The sequence below is a fragment of the Zerene cesonia genome, chromosome 6 (assembly GCF_012273895.1).
Source record: "Zerene cesonia ecotype Mississippi chromosome 6, Zerene_cesonia_1.1, whole genome shotgun sequence".
Classification (NCBI taxonomy): Eukaryota; Metazoa; Arthropoda; class Insecta; order Lepidoptera; family Pieridae; genus Zerene; species Zerene cesonia.
Genome location: NC_052107.1, coordinates 1,567,513 through 1,580,831, shown reverse-complemented (window position 1 = coordinate 1,580,831; position 13,319 = coordinate 1,567,513). Strand labels below are relative to the sequence as shown.

The 13,319-nt window shown below is 34.2% G+C and overlaps 1 protein-coding gene across 1 annotated transcript in view; it reads right to left on the bottom strand.

The window, feature by feature from the left end:
- The window catches only part of LOC119840570 (SH3 domain-containing kinase-binding protein 1), a 22,853-nt gene that overhangs the window by 3,519 nt on the left and 6,015 nt on the right, over positions 1–13,319 (bottom strand). Inside the window, exons 6-12 of the mRNA XM_038367258.1 lie at positions 5,078–5,207; positions 2,988–3,114; positions 2,229–2,335; positions 1,720–1,908; positions 1,267–1,352; positions 486–750; positions 220–238 (exon numbers count right to left, since the gene is read on the bottom strand). Coding sequence (XP_038223186.1) covers positions 220–238; positions 486–750; positions 1,267–1,352; positions 1,720–1,908; positions 2,229–2,335; positions 2,988–3,114; positions 5,078–5,207 — 923 coding nt within the window. The remainder of the gene's footprint in view (positions 1–219; positions 239–485; positions 751–1,266; positions 1,353–1,719; positions 1,909–2,228; positions 2,336–2,987; positions 3,115–5,077; positions 5,208–13,319) is intronic.

The following is a 13,319-nucleotide window of genomic DNA, read 5'->3' as shown; positions in this document are numbered from 1 at the left end:
AAAAGACAATAAATTACATTTTTTTTTTATTTTTTTTTTGCTTTTGTTTAATTTGGGAATTCATAAAAAATTACATCTGTCAAGTGAGTGTAAATTCTATGTGTTACAGTGAAAGTTCCCTTTCTTTTAGAATGGATTTTTCCTAGCCTTTTTTATAACAATAATGTTATAAAAATATAACAATAACTTCTAACTAGGGAAAACACGTTAAAAACTTACGATTATTATACTACATTTTCTAAATAACTCGTTGAGCCATTTAATATATTACTTTGTTGGCAATTCATTTGTGTTAATTACGTCGTTAATTAAAATGTGGCATTATAATAAAATTATACATGAAATATTACTATATATAGCCTATGTCACCAAGTGAAGGCAACTTTCTAACGGTAAAAGAATCTTTGAAATCGATTCAATAGTATTTTAACCATCATCATCATCACCATCATCACCTACGTAATATTAGTTTAGGTTCAGCATACCTATCGGTACTGGTGTGCCTGTGCCTCTCCAAGCCGCCTTTCTTAGCCTGGTTGAGTTTAAGTTCCTCCATCCAGGGCGCCTTGTGTTTCTCCCAGCCGCGGGCACGAGGCTTTATCTCAGATTTATCCAACGACTTATCCGGCGATTTGTCCAACGATTTGTCCGACGACTTGTCCACAGATTTGTCCGCAGATTTGTCTGCAGATTTATCCGCAGATTTATCCGCGGCTTTGACCGCTGGTTTGTCCGCCTTTTCTGGTGGTACTGAAATTGATAATTTTTTTTATACATTTTAACAAACATTTATTTTTATTAAGAATTTATTAAGGGCCATTAATACTTTTCATAAAATCGAGATAATCACTTTTCACATTACTTATACATTATTATATACAAATAAGCTTAACATATAGTAAAGTTCTAAAGTCGGTTGTTAATAAAAATTTTCTTATTCTTTGATGACTAATTGTTGATACTAAAACAAAATACAGAGCATAAAAGTATCACCATTGATTTAAAAAGCTATCCATTTACTTTTAACTGACTTAAAAAAGGAGGATATGATATCATATCTTACAAATCGACAGGTTTTTTTGAATGTATTACCTTACAACTTTTTATTGGGTGAACCGATTTTCATGACCCTTTTTTTATTGAAATACTCACTTTACTTTTCATGTGGCCCCTAAAATTTGGTCTAGTTCTGACAATTTGAAGGCCGTTTTGTTTTTGTTTGTTAAAAATAATAATAAAGCCATCGTTTTAATAGGAAATAATTACCCTCGTGTCCATTGCTAAGCCCGATAGCTACGGGCGAATCGTCCCTTATTATCTGGCTGGGCGGTCGACGACGGGGCGCTTTCACTCTGCAATATAAATAATATCCATACTGTAATAATATAAACATTTAGAAAACATTTTCATTTGTTAAAAAAAAACCTACATTATTGCTGAGTGACATAGGATCTTTTTTTCTATATACGTTAAAATTTTGTGAGGCCACAGCCAGCAAATTCTTTATACTAGCGGTCCGCACCGGCATCGCCCGTGGTACATATATAGCCTATAGGAATAAATGGGCCATATAACACTGAAATAATTTTTCAAAACGGACCAGTTTTTCATGAAATTAACGCGTTCAAGCAAACAAACAAATTTTTCAGCTTTATAATATTAGAGCATATATACCAGGCCATTTAAGAATTAGTGCATCATCATCTTATACAACCCCACCTGCCAGCTCTGGGGTCGTTCAGTATGGAGTTCCTCTCGACGTGGTCGAAGGTGCTGGTGGTGTTGGTGGTGGTGGAGGCGGTGCTGGTGACGGTGCTGGTGGTGAGCTTGCTGCTGGTGACGCCATCCGTCTTGTCTCCCTCCACGCTGCTGTTGCTGCCGCTCGATATAGATATCGAGGTTTTCTCACTGGAAATATCGTTTTTTTTAGGGCCTAATAATGATATAACGAAAAAAAGTCGACATTATGAGTAGGTTTTTTTTTTTGGAAAATTGTTCGGAAGCATAATGTAACACTATCGCCATTTGCGCATATGATACGAATATATAACTTTTTTTAATCCAGATAAAATAATTTAAACACAGTAGTTCGTGTAAGTCTTAAAACTATAACGTCCACAAGCTAAACAAAAAATGAGGGTTGTTCGCTACATATCAGCGTACATTCGGACACGAATGTTCTAGATGGCGGAATGTTCGCGCGAACGTTTGCCCGCAAGTCAACTCACGTCTTGTCTGACGACGAAAGCATTTTGCTCTTAAGCCCGCTGAACAAACCGCCGACAGTCGACGTCGGCGTTGGACTCTTTTTCACCGGCACTGGTGGCTTTTTAATCTGAAATATAAACGAAAACGTCATCATCAAGCGTTGTAATCACTACATAGTATAAAACAATATGGTCTTCTCTATTTGTCCCTGTGTCCCTATGTTTGCTTTAATCATTGACTAGCAAAAGTGATTCGAGAGGAAGTTTTATATGTATAATAACATCTATTAAACTACTTCGAAATTAACGCGTGCGAAGCTGCGGGCAAAAGCAAGTTAAATCTTAAACGAAATAAAACACCGTATATGTGACGTCTTCCTTCTCTCTACAGAATTTCAAGATTCCATTGCCACCATTTACGCTCTTATAGGTTTGGGACAGTTGAATTTATCTATTTCACTGATCAATATTCTTTAGGGGCAAACTAATCAACAAGTGAAATGTTTCGCCTTCTGTATCAGATAGAACATCAAATGGGACATTGACCACCCTACCCTGTACCCAATAAGCCATCCTACTGACATAAAAAACGCGAAAGTTTGTATGCATGGGTGGATGGATGTTTGTTTCTCTATCACGTTACAACTACTGAATGGATTTTGATATACTTTACAATAATACAGCTTATACATGAGAGCAAAACATGATCTATATAAATACATGTTTCTGCCATGGGTTCGTCCGCGGATGAACAGAAACAAAACAGAACACATATATCACCTGTCCATCGACACCACCGTCAACGACTGTCTCGCTGTGTGAAATTTTCTCCGATTCACTCTTGCTCGTGTGCGTAACTGTACTCTGAGCACTGCTCTCCTTGTTCAACGTGTTCTCTTTGTGCATACTGAAATAAGAGAAAAGTCACATAAGAAAGATCCTCCCAAATTATTCTAATTAATTATATACACAGTACACCACCCACATTCTAAAAATCCATATAAATGACTGTCAAAATTCGTGTTTTACACATTTACAGATGTAACACACACGCGCACGTGCGCACGCGCAACTGTGCATATAGAATAATTATTACGTATCTTCGGCTGCTATAAAGACCCCCCTTACCCATGACACTGCGTTAATAGATATACTTCTACAATAACGTTAACATACTCAGTAATCGATGATTTAATCGCATTAAGTCATAAGATAAAACCGAACGCTTTTTAATGAGTTTTAAGTAGCTTTTTTAAGCGATCATTAAGTACGTTAATAAATCGACAGGCAGTTGACTGATGATCGTAAAGATTAAGTTGAGTCGTTAACTTATTCCATTTTTTAAATAATTATCTCTAGGCGTCATAGCATTTAAGCGTTTTAAGAATGTGTATAAGGACTATGACAAAATATGGATACTATGTAAGCTATATTCGTCATACCTAGACGTACATATTTTAATACTAATGAATATGAAATAGCGGATCGAGCGTAGAGCCCTGAGGGACACCCGGTAGAAGTGTTGTATGGAAAGGAGAATAAATAATTAACAGAGAATGTTTTCAACACAAATATAAAAATAATAATAAGTTTATCCATATCATTAAATAAATTAATCAAGTTACACTTCTTACGTACTGTATTACGTTCAAGTAATTAACAAGATGACCTCGTCAAATGTTTGAACGAAATATGAATCATTGAATTTGTTAAAGTTTTATACGGGAACAAGCCGAAATATATAAAAGCGACACACACATAAAATCTTCCTTAGCCGACACCACAAATTTTTTTAGTAATATTCCACCGGAACAAGGATGGGTTAACCCAAGTTCATTCCGGTGTCAGTCACATTTAAAAGAGAATTAATAAATCAGGGCAACCAGATTAGATGATATTATAAATGCTTAAGCAAATTACTACTTTAAATATTGATTATGGTATTAAACAGACAACACGAATAACATAATGTTTAGTCTAATTTTCTTCACAATATAATTTAAAGATACTACCATAATTCCCTAATCCTTTTCCCTTTATCTTTGTTCTCCTAGTAACAACTACACATCACATGCAAAAACTCAGAGATCATGATAATTCACAATTCTTTTACGTCAACATATTAGATATACTCATAAAAACATACTAAAACAACGGAATATTTAGCATCGTTTGAATATCTAATAGTCGCTGCCGTGAAATCCCTATAACCACCTACTCTTTCTCGCTCAATTTCGACAAATCCACACTCGGTATCTGAATTTCGAAATTTAGCAACAATTCCCTTAATAAATCTCGAAAAAGCTTTCAAATTTCTATCTCTCCAGTCCCACCATGCACACAAACATCATGCCGAGCCCACCGTTCGTTACGCAGTTCCTGTATTCTGCTTTTAGCAGCTCTTTGACAGGCTCGTAGCGCTCTACGATTGCTATCGTTCGGCACATTGTAATATCTACGAGCTGCGCGGTTTTTCTCGGTTAGCAATCGTCGCGCGTCCGGTGGTAACTCGATACGTTCGGGTTTTATTCGCTCGCTGGAAGGGTATACAAACTTTTTGGTGTTCGTAGTTTTTTTTTTTTATTTGACAGGGCAGGGGTTCTAGAATGTCTGTAGTATTTTTGAAAACATTTTTTATAAGCTATGGCGTGGTGGTGTGATTGGTGATTGCCACGGGATGATAAGCGAAGAAATGAGTGTTATTTACAATTAGATGAATTTTTAACATTCTTCTTTTTTAACAGTTTAAACTTATTAATAAATCTATACTATGTCACTAAATAATATTGGTTAGTGTATAATGTATATGACATGACAATGATTTTTAATACCAACATAAAACCAAAAAATATATATAAGAAAATATATACCTTAATTTTGTAGTTGTGAGCTCCGTGACCGAGGCAGTTTTTTCCGAGTACTTATTTAATATGGGATAGATACATTTTAATGCTTTATTCGGCGGCCGGTCTGGTTTCTTCTCCTCCACGTCTTGCCCCACTGTTGAATATATAATTTTTGAATTAATATACACAAACCAACTGAAGTGCCATTCTAAATTCTAAAGTGGGACCAAATGACAATATCCTATTATACTCAAAATAAATGAAATGAAATGATTTTATTCGTCCAATAAGTTGTTACAGAAAAATTCATTAGTACATCAAAACAGTGCTTATGCTACAGAGGCTGTAAGTTGACATGAATAACTTATTAAATAAAATTACAGTGGGCCCCAAACTAAGCAATATATTTGTATCTTGGGACCCTGACTTCATAAAACCAATCGTTTAAAAACTCAAGTAAGAAAACAAAAGAATAGTGTCGTAATAAGATTCTCTTTCGTTTTTGGAATCGTCGTTTAAACATAATAATTATATTGATTAACTAGCTGACCCGGCAAACGCTGGTCTGCCTTACTCTTATGATTTAGGGGTATGAAAAACAAGATGTTGGAGATGTTGGCCGATTCTCATAGATACCGGATAAGCACAAAAAATTTCATCAAAATCGGTCAAGCCGTTTCGGAGGAGTATGGCAACGAAAACTGTGACACGAGAATTTTATATATTAGATAGATTGAATGATGATATGATAAGTCTTCAAACTGGAATATTTATCAATGAACTAACTATCGTTTCGTTAAGTATTGTCTATAGAGAAGACTACTAGATAGCTGTCGGTATTTCATACACCTATATATTTAAAACAATAACCAGAGCATTTCTGTACATTAAATATTAAAAAAAAAAAAAAATAATTGCTTTGCAATATGGATGTTTTATAAAACCCAATACAATGGTGTGTATATTTTTATGTTTGTCTGTTCGTATGTGCGTCAATCACGTACAAACCACTGGGCCGATTGCCCGATTTAATTTTAAATGGTGAAAAACAAATATTGGATTCAACTACATAGATTACATACCTACATTTTACTTGAAAAAAATATTATTAGGGACAAATAATATAATAAATATCGCGTCTATAAGGCACGTTTTTCATCTTAAATTTCTACATGAAATTTAATCCAAGTGTAATGCCTAATGGGCGACCATACAGTCTGTTTTTAGAGTTACGCTGATTGTCAGTGCTAACAGCCGAAACGTATAAATATCTATCAAGCGTTTTAGACTAACGCGAAGGTATCAGCGGCGCACAGAGATTCATGCTTATCGGCTGTCAGCGTGACTGTAAAACCAGCTATTACTTGGCTATTACAATATTTGAATGGAATACTGTGTTGGTTGCTCGCACAGTAGTCTGATCACCGCACCTCGATATTATAAATCAGCGCGCGTGATTGATAAGCTGTATCGAAAGTAAACAATGGTAAAGTCACGTATTTAATCTATATGAGACTTTATAATGTCGTTTTAGGAAGGCATATTTCATTCTTGTAAGCATTTGTTTCAAATAATTCATTTTTAAAGAGAAATTTATTCGAGTGGACAGCAATAATTTCGAAGAGTAATATAATAATAGCAATAAAGTTGATAGATCATTCATCTTTATATACAACTGATAGATCATTCATCTTTATATACAACTAGATTTTGTCCGCGGCTTCGCACACTTTAAATGTGGAGTTAATCAAAATCTGTCAAGTAATTTCAAAGATCTAAGCATACAGACACACGGTCGTCGGAAAGCGACTTTGTTTTATACTATGTAGTGCTCTTAATATATAAAACACAACAGCTAGTGTTTTCATAATTTTCAAGGTCAAAATTATTATACAAAATAGATATACAACAAAACTTTACAAAAGACAATTACGTAGTATTTTAATTTCTTCATATTCTCTATGTATTCAGAAAATATCGTCATATGCGTTTCTAAGCGTAAAAGCTCGAGAACGGCTCGATCCATTTGGTTGATTTTAAAGGCTTTGTGCCTTAAGGAAAACGCAAAAAAAAGTTGCAATTAAATATATACCACATGCGGAACCGGGCCGCCAGTATAACTATATAAAAGATGAACAAATATCAACACGTCCGAGTAAGTATATTATGACAAACAAAAGCCAGAATTAACAGATTACAAATAATGTTCAATTTCAAGTCAAGGCCTCCGACCACTACAGGAAACCTAACACGTCGGTATCAATGTAAATATTGATCTTAACATAATCATTAATCGATAACAAGTGTAAAACAGCTTAAAAACCAGTATTACGATAATCAAAATACATACATCTTAACTAAACTACACTTAAGCAACACCGTCGTAAATCGTAATTTCATCAAAAACGCGAAATAACTGGACCATGAATAATTTATATAATTATTATAACCATATTAGGAAATGTCCCACACACACATAAATATTTATAGCGTAAACACACCATTCTCGTGTGGTCGTGACTTCGGAGTGAGACAGCTATATTGTTGACTTTTCGTCTCTTTCTTACACATCAACGAAAAAATAGATTGCAACAAAATTGAAGAATAAATTTCTATAAATATAAAAGGTCGTCCCATTGGACAATCACGATTTCGCAAACATTATACAAATTGATACAGAAAATGTAGACAAATTAGTTGATTACTTACTAATAAAAGATATTTATCTCATACCCATATAAATATTTCCTAAAATGTACTATTTACGAAACATACCCTATGAATTATATAAATAAATAATAAATCCAAACTAATCGTTCAACCAAAAAATACGCAACAAGACAACTCGTAAAAGATAAAACAATAAAAGCACACAACAACCAATTAGATCACAACGCGATTAAATTAAACGATCATCACTACAACCCAACACATTCACAATCGATCACCGAAAATATATCACCGCATATTAAAAAGAACTCGTCTAACATAAATAAACTCACAGTGAATGCCCATACCGAACCGCACAGCCCACTAGCAGTGCGGCTAACGTGCCAGCCCGCCACTAAACTCACGATGAGGTAATACAATCACGACAGCCGCGTAACCTTCGCTTTAATGTCAATAGCAACGAATATCAAAGCTGAGTGGGCGATATACAAACACACATAGAGTGGTTAAGTTTTGCAACATTGGCACTAATCGGAAGGAGATACTAAGAGGTACCGCTGCAGATGCTAAAATAGGTCTAAATGACAAAAATTTCGTATCAAAGAGAAAGAGTATCACGCAAATCGGTTTATAAACGGACGGAGTTAGGGAGTAACAAAAGCAAGAAACAAGAATCTAGTTGAGAACTTCCCTCGTTTTTCGGAGCGTCGGATAAATATGACTGTGTTTCAGAACTAATAGGAATTTGGAAACCAAAGGGTAATCGAGATATGCATTGTATCGCAGTGTCGTGTTAAAAGTTCTGTTTACTCTATCCGCCAATTAAATCGAAAATTAATACATTAACAATACGTCAAAGAGTGTCAAATACCAAGCAACATGTGGCGAAATCGGCCCTTAATGTGATAATTGCTAAAAGGATTCTTTTTTTACAATAGAGTATCTTTTCACACATTTGAAAGTCAAAAGTCCTACAAACGACAGTTGTATTTACAGCGTATTTTTGCGCGAATATAACAGGATACAGCGAGTCAATCGCAATCAATGAGAGTCACAGTGGAATAATAACATTACACGTAAGTGGGCAATTTTTGAGGGTACTTTCCCGTCGGGACCTATGTAATTTATTACCTATATAGGGCACGATTACAGTCTGAGCATTATGTTATCATTGAATGAATGAATGACTAGTCTATTACGCATGATTCGTTTCTACAAAGGCCACCAACGTCACTGGGGGGAGAGGTACCATTCCAAATTCTAAAAGGGGATCAGATGGCATCAAATCCCTATCATACACAAAATCACGTCTAACGGTTGAAAACTCACGGAGTTATCGAGTAATAAACACAAAAAAGGCGAATGGAGAACTTTCTTCGCCCCCGACGCCGGTTGAAAATAAAGCATAATACGTTAATTGTACTTCGAAGATTGCACTATATAGCGTTCTCATTCTAGTTATTTCCCAAATTAAAGTTAATATAGTCCACTTAGCTTTCCTGCTTTTTGCGTAGTATAAAAATACGTGATATTTTTATATTAAAGAATGTGGCGACAGGTAAAATTTGAAGGTATTCAATGTATAAACGACTAAAACATGTAAATGTACGTTTTAAATCTCCTTATGTTGTAATCTTTTACATATCCTTCAAAAATTATGCAATTTCTAGTTTTCAAATCCGGGTTGATAGACGACAGACGCTGAAAAAATATTTTCTACAAGTATTTTATATTTTAAAAGTTTTATACGCGCGGTTTATACATTTATCATTTTAATATGTAAGTAGATGATTCGATTTAGTCCAAGTTTTCAATATTGTTTATACCTACTTTAATAATTTTGTGTTGTAAAATAGTAGCGTATAAATACTACTGTATTTTAGAATATAACAGAATCCCTCTCTAGTAACGTAAGGCGTATGATAACATTCATGAGCAGTAGTAGTGGCTTACCATCAGACGAACTACTGTCGTTTGCCCTCGCAGCGTATTGTTATAGATTTTAATCTAAGATTAAGAACATAATCGGCCTCATAGAAATTAAAAATAACATTAAAATCTTGTAGATGGGTAAAATGAGGGACAGTATATCACGCAATAGACACCGCAGACACAAAGCTTTTATAAAAACAGACGTATCAGGGGACCAATGTTTTGTCATAAAACGTCAACGTTTACTTTAGACTATAGACGTTCTGTATAGATTTAATAACATTTACATTAAGATCTATCTCTATATCGAGAGATAACAAATAACAATTTACACAGGGAACGGCCTTTATCGTCTGACGAACAACATGAATTTTATCACATGAAAATCGTAATAGTAACCAGTATGATAACATAACACATAAAATAAATGTTTTTAGCGATCTTATTATGAACGCAACTAATTATTTCCATAACAAATCCAATTAATTGATAATTCAGCTTGCACCATTGGAAAACATGAAACATTTGAAGAATGTTATGCCTATTCGATCATTGCGTTGGCCGTTGGATGCCAAACTGCCTGACAACTGATCACTCCATCTCCAATTTAGTCAATATATATATTATATAATTGAGAGAAAACGTTTCAATTGCGCGATTCAGTAGTCGCTACAATAGCAATAGACAGTTTCACAAGTTCGAAATAATATGACATTTTAGTGTTAAGCTAATTTTGCCAGCCAGTTAAAATGCTACTTTCTACTAATCCTACTTAACTATTATTTTTTTATATTATAAATGCGAAAGTTTGTAAGGTCGTGGTAGTGGTAAGGTGGTAAGGTGGTGGTAAGGTGTATGTGTGTTTGTTACTCTTTCACGCAAAAACTGCTGAACCGATTGCAATGAAATTTGGTACGTAGACAGCTGGAAACTATAATAACATATAAGCAACTTTTTATCCTGATATACCTACGGGATACGGACTCACGCGGGTTTAACAGCGGGGTGCAGCTCGTATACAATAATAACGTGTGAAAACTTTCTATTAAATAAGGTATCAAGCAAGTCGTGAAAATAAACAAAATCTGCAATAACATTCCCCTAAATCAAATTATCAGATTGAAATAACAGTAATGTCCGTAAATGTCTAAGCAATTTCATCATTCCGCGGTACACCGTCACCAGTCGTGCGTTCAAATGACGTAATTAAAGAGGCAAAGTTATCCGCAATGAAACCTAACACTTTTTTGTTCGTTTAGAAATCGATAGTATTGCGAATTTTGCATCTAAAACTGCATAATATTACCGTTGTAACAATAATCGAAATTGTTTTTAAGTTAAATTTTACAAATTTACAAAAATAAAATTTATCTGTGTCGCGAATGTAGCGTCTCTTTAAAGATATTTACATCACTACATTGTATAAAACAAAGTTACTTTCTATCTGTATGCTTAGATCATTAAATTACGCAACAGATTTTGATGGATTTTTTTTAAAGATACACTAATTCAAGAGGAAGGTTTACATGTATAACAAGCATAGAGAAAAACAAGGGGAGAGGAGGGGTTTTTACTCCGAATTTAACGCCTGCGAAGCCGTGAGTAAAAGCTAGCTAATGTTTAAAAATTCTTACTTATAAAAAGCAAGATAATGGTTATTAAAGTAAGAACACACAATGTGCACTAAAGTCATAAGAATAGGAACAAATGTAAGAAGACAGGGACAAAGAAATTAGGCCATCTACGATATGTGACCTTGTGAGGGAACATTCCAGAAATCGACGTTTCGTCACAATACTTATACATTGTTTTAAAGTGAAGATTTAAAACGTTCATTTATTACACGCTTTTTATTAGCTTCACCTGTATGTTTGTTTGTTTGTTTGTTTGTATGTTTGTTTGTTTGTTTGTAACTGACTTCTTTGGGCGCGATTTTGACCCACTTTAAACGGCCAGATTTCGTTCAAACTTTGTAGATTTATTGAGGACCGATGACAATACACTAATTTGATAAAATTATTCCAGTTTTCAATTTGCAAAATATGATTTTTGTTAAAGCGTGTTTTATAGTTTTTTTAAACTATTATATTTTATTTTAATAACATTGCTTTCTCTTATTTAGATGTAAGAACCTCTACTTATAAAATTAAGCAGTTTTCGATCCCGAATTATTCACTTCATCGTAGCGTGATGTTAATCGCATTGTATAAATTTTGAGACTATATACCGATCACTGATACAAGTATATTTCTTATTCACAACGAAACTGAAATAATCTATGTACCTAAAAATAAATCCCTATTTCCCTTGGTATTGCCATGACGCATGAACGGCTGCACTGATTTCAAAAATCTATAACCATTAGAAATCTGCAATTACACTGAGTGACATAGGCTATATATGTACCAAGGATAAAACTGGGGCGAACAGCTAGTAACATCCTACTAATATTATAAACGTGAAAGTTTGTAAGTATGGATATATGGATGTTTGTTACTCTTTCACGCAAAAACTAATGAACCGATTGCAATGAAATTTGGTACGTACATAGCTGGACAACTGGAATAACATATAGGCAACTTTTTATCCCGATATTCCTACGGGATACGGACTTACGCGGGTGAAACCGCGGGGCGCAGCTAGTATATAATATAACTAGCTGTACGCCCCGACACTGCCGCCGGGGTAGTCATTTATAATAATTGAAATAATATAAACTATCCTATCTTTTACGTTGGATCCAACTGCACATTGAATGCAGATTTGAAATAAAATCGGTTGATTAATTTAGTAGTTCATCGCGGACAAACATTGTGCCACCTAATTTATATAGGATATATAAGGATATTACTATAATATGTACAATTTCGAACATCTGTTTTCGAAATAAATATTCCGATTTAAAAAACCCTGCCAAGCTTTTTTGACCGCGATTACGAAAGGTTATTTCTTTTAAACATAATATATGGATATTTTGCCACAATATCAAACTGGTATTCCGAGTCCTCATAGACAAGGGTATAAATTTCCCTTACATTGTACTATTAAAATATACAAAAAAACAGACTTATTCATTGCCATTGTATTAACATTCAACGAAGTCCTTTAGTCCTTTTTCCGCAGCGGGATTATAAAATGAACTGTTTTTTTTTTCGAGATTATAAATGTGAAATACTGACAGAAATATTTATATAAAACACTTTTACAATGATGATACAGTAGAGCATTGGTTGTTTTGTATGTGTATAAGCTCATGTTTCGGCTTTGAGTGCCGGAAAATATTTTGTGGTGGACACAATTTTCTTTTTGCGTCTAGATGTTTGCGTAAAGTAAAATATTTATTGTATATGTTCTATGCAGAATTAAAGGACAATTGATAATGAGAGAAAATAAATAAATAAAAGTAGTGATCCTACGCCCTTTATATAGTTTGAGACATTTTTGTACACAGTAAAATTTTTACACACAGTTACAATTGCATACATTAGTATGACTATGACTAATGACCAATGATGATAACATACAACATAAGGATTTTAATTTGGTTAGTTAAGTATGACACGTAACACGCGCGTGTTGCATATCCTTGTATGTTCCATACGCCGTGCGGTATATTCCATTTGTATTGTGTTGCGTTTCATCTTTTGTGTGTTATATGCCATGT